Source organism: Nesoenas mayeri (assembly GCF_963082525.1).
Source record: "Nesoenas mayeri genome assembly, chromosome: 9".
Taxonomy (NCBI): domain Eukaryota; kingdom Metazoa; phylum Chordata; class Aves; order Columbiformes; family Columbidae; genus Nesoenas; species Nesoenas mayeri.
The window spans coordinates 17086920-17094247 of NC_137557.1; the positions used below are offsets into that span (position 1 = coordinate 17086920).

Sequence of the window (7328 nt, forward strand, 5' to 3'; positions counted from 1 at the left end):
CAAGCCTGACCGTGATTCCTGCGAGGAGGAGGAAGATGAAGGCAGAAACACAGCTCTATTTATGCTGATATGAGATCTCAGGCTACGTGATCTCATCTAATTTAAAGTTATTCCAAGTGAACTATCTCCAAGAATCTGATTTTAATGTTTCCACGTCAGGCTGTTCTTATCATTCTGCATTACCATGATACTATTCAGGATTAATAATTGCACTATTAGTTTTGGTGTCTAAACAAGCTGGTGAGGAGAAATGGATTTCAGGCACCTCCCTGGAAATCGCTGCTCACTTGAGAAAAAGGGTACGAATTTTATAAAGCCCCATCCTCAGGAGATGTACAGCAACAGGTCTCTGCCAGGACAGACGGCTTGGGGTAAAAATTGAAGTATTTAAGGATATGAAGGCGTTGATACTGCGAAGGAAATCTTTATTTTCCTCTCTGCTTTTTTTTGTTTGTTTTAATCGGAGGGATATATGGGATGTAAATGAACAAACTACAGCCCGAAATGCCCTGAGCTGCTCGGAGAGCGTGTGATGCATCAAGGCAAAGGCACCAGCCAATGAAAGCAGGGCTGCCCATTATTAGTATTATTATTTTTAATCATTAATATCGGGAAGCAGCATTAACTGATTGAAAAGACTTTCCGGGAGCAGGCAGAGCCGTCGCTCCCTTCCCACCGATTTATCTTGCTACCCCGATTTTTAAAAGCGACGCCAGGTTTCGCCCGCGAAGATGAAGTGAGGGATGACAAATGATATAATTTCCTCACCTTCCCCCCATCCGCGAAGAATCGGGAAATAAACAATGAAAACAAAGGAAGTTTTGTATTTAAAACGGCGCGGGGGGCGGGGGGGAACACAAAATACTGGGGCGAGGGAGTCGGGGGAAGCGGCGCCAGCGCGGGTTTAACCGCGGATGTTGAACGCGGCCACTGCGCGGGGCACAGACGAGGCCGCTGTTTCCACAGAGAAAATGGGGTAAAACCCACAAGTTTTCACGCATGTCATCCTGCCACTGCCACGGCTCGGCCCGCAGGTGCCTGTCGGGGCGGGCAGCGCTCGGGCATCCCCGGAACGGCCCCGACGGGGCTCCCGGGACCACGGGAGGTCCCCGCGGGGGACACGTAGCAGGGGCTCGAGGACGGGGAGAACCGGGAGAAGGAGCCGCTTGCACCCCCCTTTTTAAATTTGCGGGTCCGTGTGCACGCAGGGGGTGCTGGGGATGGGAGGTGAGGTTCGGGGGACCCCACCTTGGGGAGGGGGAAATTTCCCCGATGATGTCCCCGGGTGGTGGGGGTCCCGTCCGCAGCCCCCCCTCTGGGTAACGGCGCTCCCGGCGAGAGCTGTGAAAATTCGCGGTGTATTTCTGCGTGCAACGAAAAAAGGCGCTGGGATGGCGCTGCAGGTACCAAAGCCAAAACCTCCGGTGCTGTCGGTCCCGTCCAGGTGAGCGGACTTTAAATCATCGGCCCCCCTCTTCTTCTTCCTCCTCCTCTTCCTCCTCCCCCCCGGCCCCGCACGCACACGGCTCTGCCGGGAAATGAAAGTAATTTATTGCAAGCGGAAAGGAAGAAAGCAGGAAATAAGGTCGAGGGTGGTTTATACTATTTATTATTATTATTATTATTTGGAGGAGGGGGTATGTCGATACCCACCAATAGCACCGGAGCGGACCGTGGCGGCTTCCCTGCCGGGCGGGAGGCGAAGTTACCGGCAGAGCGGCGGCCGTGGCCCGGTGGGGAGTTCGGGGGAAGCCCGGAGGGGCCGGGGCGGCCGCCCCCCCACCTGGCCCGGGGATCCTCCCCCCGCCGCGCCGCCCGCCCGACTTCTCGTTTCTCTCCCCGGTCGCTCTCGGGAACGGGCGGGCGGGGGTAGGAGGTGGCCCGGCGGGGGCTTTTCGGAGCAGGTTTGTTAACCAAAGCAGGTGCTAAAAACCAATAAGCCTGGAACAAACGCGGTTGCCCCCCGGGAGCCGGGACAATTGTTTCCATTTAATAAATATTTTCCCCACGGGCGTTTCGCGGGAGGCAGGCAATTATTCAAAGCAAGCCGGGACGCGGGCCGGCTCCCGGGGTTAAGCGGGGCTGCGGAGCGGGGAAGCGGGGGCGAAGGGGGGCGGGTTGGAAGCGGGAGAGCGGCCCCGGCGCTCCCAGCCCCGACGGCAGCCGAGGAGCCGAGGAGCCTGGAGAGCGCCGGGACCGGCCCCGCTCCGCACACTGGCGGGATGCGGGAGGATGGGGACGACCCCCTTCCCCTCCCCCGCTGCTGCTATTAGCACGGCAACTCACAAAAGCCTTCCTTTTAATCTGTGCCTTTGACGGGGAGCGGGGCGGGGGGGGGTCCTCCTTTCCCCTCCTTTCTTTTTCTTCCTCCTCCCTCCCTTGTCCCCTCCCCTCCTCTTCCTCTCGCCCTTCCTCTCTCCCTCTCTTTTTAAGCGGGTCCCCCTCCGCGCTGATTGGGCGCCCGCCCGCGCTGTGTCCGCCCTGCCGCTATGTCAGCCCGCGCACCGCCGCAGCCCCTCGCCTTTGAACTGCCCCGCACCGCTCCGCGTCCCCACCGCCGGCCCGCTGCTGCGCCCGGCGGCTCGCCGCCCGCTTAGCCGCCCGCCGGGCCCCGCGGGCCGCCCCGCTCCGCGCCGCTCCGCGCCTCTCCGCGCCCCGCCCCGGCAGGGCTCCCGCCGGGGACGGCGTTGGCGGAGGATCTGTGATGATCAGCTGAGCCCGCTCCTCCCGCTCCTCCGGCTTCCTCCTCCTCCTCCTCCTCCTCCTCCTCCTCCTCCCGCCGCCGTCCGGCGCCCCCAGCGCGCCCCAACCGCCGAGCCGCCCGCCCGCCCGCCCGGCCGAAGCATGTCCAAGCCCAGCGACCACATCAAGCGCCCCATGAACGCCTTCATGGTGTGGTCCCGCGGCCAGCGGCGCAAGATGGCCCAGGAGAACCCCAAAATGCACAACTCGGAGATTAGCAAGCGGCTGGGAGCGGAGTGGAAGTTGCTCTCCGAGGCGGAGAAACGTCCTTACATCGACGAGGCCAAGCGGCTGCGGGCGCAGCACATGAAGGAGCATCCCGACTACAAGTACAGACCCCGGCGCAAGCCCAAGAACCTGCTCAAAAAGGACAGGTATGTCTTCCCTTTGCCTTACCTCGGGGAAACCGATCCCTTAAAGGCCGCCGGGCTTCCCGTGGGGGCCACTGACTCTCTGCTGAGCTCCCCGGAGAAGGCCAGGGCTTTCCTGCCTCCCACCTCAGCACCTTACTCCTTACTTGACCCCAGCCAGTTCAGCTCCAGCGCCATTCAGAAGATGACTGAGGTTCCTCACACCTTAGCCACCAGCACTCTGCCCTACGCCTCCACCTTGGGATACCAGAACGGGGCGTTTGGCAGCTTGAGCTGCCCCAGCCAACACACCCACACTCACCCCTCGCCAACTAACCCGGGCTATGTCGTGCCATGTAACTGTACCGCTTGGTCGGCTTCCAGTTTGCAACCTCCAGTTGCCTACATATTATTCCCAGGCATGACCAAGACTGGGATAGACCCTTATTCTTCAGCACATGCGACTGCCATGTAACACCCACCCACACCCCCACAGGCGTGTGTGTGCGTGTCCCCCTTCCACGGGTGGCAGCTGGAACTGGGATTCCTTCGTGTGCATGTACATAAAACCTACAGAAGCAAAAGGTCACCCCGAAACAGGACTCTGGTGGCGGCCACCGGGCCGGGACAGACGCGGACGCTGCCTCGGGGACTCGGAGATGCTCTCGCCTAAAGCTCAACCTGAGAGCTGGCCCCAGGCTCAGGATGGGGGGAAATGCAATGGCGGGGGCAGATAGGAACCCGGCACTTGTAAGAGTTGTAAATGTGTTTTAAGAAAAAGAAAAGGAAAGAAAAAGCGAACCTTGAACTGCCCTTTCGGGACCAAGCGGGGGAGAAAAAGAAAAAAGAGAGGGAGAGAGGCGGTTGGTTTCGATTTTTATTTATTCTCTTAATGTCTATGAGTTCTCCAGGGTCTCATGTCACTTGGATTTGACTTTGGAAAGTCTCGGTCTTACTATGATTTTTTTGTTTTGTTGTTTGTTTTTTTTTTTTTTCCTTTTGCACATTAAAAGATGAGATCAGCTGTGTTATATATATATATAAATATATATATATTTTGCCACCAAGCACTACTAGGTAAAATTGCTTTTCATGTCAGAAAAAGGCTCTTCGAAGTTAAAAAAAAAAAAAAAAGAAAAAGAAAAAAAAAGAGGGGAAGAAACATTTATATTTAAAACATATGATACTGTTTGCTTAATTTAAAACAGATAGTCCTTAAATTTGTGTGATCCAGTAAGACTAGATCTAAGTTTACTTTAGACAGAGCGTCAGGTATGAAGTCAGGCAGTAGAATTGTAAAAAAAATAATAATACTAATACTACTATTAATAATAACGAAAAACCGAATAAAAACCGATGGTAATTTAAATGTTTTCACAATGTCTTTGGGAAGAAGGGGGAAAAAAATTGTATCCGGCAGGATTTTACCTCGTTAAACCTTTTGATTTGTTGAACAAAGACGTTTTGAATAAAGACAATCTGTCATCAAACGAGGCAAAACTGCGTGCTGTAAATGCGGTGCCCCGGCTCCCCGAGCCCGCGTCCCGCACCGGCGGCCGCGGGAGGTTGCGGGCGACGCTCCCCGACCCGCGGGAGCCGGCTCCGCCCGCAGCCCCGCCGCTCACCGCCGCCGCGGGCCGCTCTCCCCGACCCGATCCCCCGCTCCGGTAGCTGAGCCCACCGGCTCGGGCACGGTTTTGGGAGTCCTATCGGACCGGGTCGGGCTCCGTTTTGGAGCCCGTCGGGGAAAAGCGGTTGCGGGAAAGAGAGAGAAAACTTCCGAAAAGCGGGAAATCTCAGTGTCTGCTTGGGGGGCTGGTGCTCTCCGTCCCGGCTCCCCACCCCATCGGGGAACCGGCCTTTCCCAAGTTGCCTCCGCGACGCTGAAGTTTTACCGGCGCGAGGAGATTTTTGGAAGGGGGTGTTAGTAGTGATGGAAATGTTGGAATTAGCATCTTATCCGGCTCAATTAGTGGTGTTGGGGCGGGGGGGGGGGGGTGTCTTCCTTTGTGAAGGGAGGGGGTTTCTCTACGCGGGGGGACAGAGACTGAGGGGAAGGGGGGGAAGACGCAGAGGTCGGTCTGGAGGAGCTGAATAGTGTGTTTGGATGTGCTTTGCTCATTAAGTGCTCTTTGGAGACCGATGTTAGAATTAAACGGCATAACACAATTAACATACATGGAGCTTGAATGGGAGGGTAAGCAGAGGAAGAATAGATAGATAAATAAATGAGAGATCAGGCGAAGGTAAACAAAAGAGGAGAGGAGAAAAGGGCTGAAAGGAGAGGTTAGAATGGCTGCTCCAGCCTTGTTTAGCATGACAAAAACGGCTCTTACAAATGAGGACAATTAGAGGCGCTGGCTTCGGGAGGGCCTGGGAGCAGCGGGACGATCCGCTGGGACACGCGGGGCTGAATGCGGCCGGCGTGGGGCAGAGGGAGGCGCGGGGCGGCGGCGGGAGCGCCGAGCGCTGATTTAACCCCAGCTGACAGTCGCTGTCACTCCGGGTGATAACACCGATCGCTCAGTGTCCTCGAACATCCACCCAGATTAGGCTGACAATGGTCGGAGGGAGAGGGAGGGCGGGGGGAAGCGCCTGCCCGCGGCCCGCCGGGCCCCGCAGGAGATGGGGAGCAAAGCAGGGGACACACAGCGGGCCGCCCCCCGCTCCCCACCGCGGCAGAGATTTGGTGGACCCTCCGGACCCCTGGGCCGGCCTGGCCGAGGGGCGCACGTCGGGGCGCTACTCCCCGCGAGGCCCCGACGGCTGCGGGGGGGGAACGGGCTCAGTGGGGGCCTGGGGGGCAAAACTGGGGTGAGATGGGCGAGCGTGAAGTGACGGGGCTGGAAACTTTAGCTGAGACCTTTATTTTCTTCTCCTTCCTTCCTCTTTCTTTCTTTCTTTCTTTCTTTCTTTCTTTCTTCTTTCTTCTTTCTTTCTTTCTTTCTTTCTTTCTTTCTGTCTTTCCTTTCTTTCTTTCTTTTTCTTTCTTTCTTTCTTTCTTTCTTTTCTTTCTTTCTTTCTTTCTTTCTTTCTTTCTTTCTTTCTTTCTTTCTTTCTTTCTTTTTCCTTCCTTCCTTCCTTTTCCTTCCTTCCTTTTCCTTCCTTCCTTCCTTCCTTCCTTCCTTCCTTCCTTCCTTCCTTCCTTCCTTCCTTCCTTCCTTCCTTCCTTCTTCTTCCTTCCTCTCACTCTCTCTTTCACTCTCTCTTTCTCTCTCTCTTTCACTCTTTCTCTCTCTCTCTCTCTCTCTCTTTCTCTCTCTCTCTTTCTCTCTCTTTCACTCTTACTCTCTCTCTTTCTCTCTTTCTCTCTCTTCCTCTCCATCTCTCTTCTCTCATTTCTCCCTTCCCTCTCTCTGTTTCTCTCCCTCCATTCTCCTCCTCTTTCTCATTTTCTCTTTTTCTTTCTCTCTTCTCTAGTCCTGATTCTCGTTCTCCTTTACTCGCTCTCTCTCCTTCCTCCTCCTGCCCCGCTCTCCCCCACCAGACCTTCCCCCTGCCCACGGTGTGTTTGCTTTCCATTCCCCCCCGCCGGATTATTCCTCCAACTCTCTCGCCCGTCTGCAGGTGTGTAGCTATTTAACTCGTGGAGATAAATAAATTAAATAATGATCTTGACACTGCAGTGACCGATTACTGACTTTGATGTCAAAGGGAAACCAAAAACAGAAAGAAAGAGGGAGAGAGACGAGAAGGGAACAAAAGCTATTCCCTCGAGGGGAAAAGCAGCTCCTTGTCAAACCTGTTTCCCACAAACTGTCTCCTTCTTTCAATAAAATCATTAAACAAAGGCCGCGGGGTTATATGCACCACGCCTTGGGTGCGCGGCCGGCCGCTGTCCCGGGCCGGGCGGAGACGCGGAGCTTCGTTCCGCATCCGCGGAGCCGAATGGAGCCCAATGGAGCCGAGCGGAGCCGCTGGCCCGGCGGGGACAGCGCACCGCGGAGCCGGGACAGAACCGCTCCCCCCGCAGCTCCCCTCGCTCCCCCTTCCCTTATTCTTTCTTTCTTCTTTTCTTTTCTTTTTTTTCTTTTCTTTTCTTTTCTTTTCTTTTCTTTTCTTTTCTTTTCTTCTTTTCTTTTCTTTTCTTTTCTTTTCTTTTTCTTTTCTTTTCTTTTCTTTTCTTTTCTTTTTCTTTTCTTTTCTTTCTTTTTCTTTTCTCTTCTTTTCTCTTTCTTTTCTTTTCTCTTTCTTTTCTCTTTCTTTTATCTATCTTTCTTTTATCTTCTTTTTTCT

At 54.8% G+C, this 7328-nt stretch overlaps 1 protein-coding gene across 1 annotated transcript; it reads left to right on the plus strand.

The window, feature by feature from the left end:
- Nucleotides 1-2844: 2844 nt before the first annotated feature.
- Nucleotides 2845-3567, plus strand: SOX14 (SRY-box transcription factor 14; the record flags this gene model as incomplete). The annotated part of the gene is made up of 1 exon (XM_080349438.1): nt 2845-3567. One exon carries the CDS (start codon nt 2845-2847, stop codon nt 3565-3567), a length of 723 nt encoding a protein of 240 aa, XP_080205564.1.
- Nucleotides 3568-7328: the final 3761 nt, after the last annotated feature.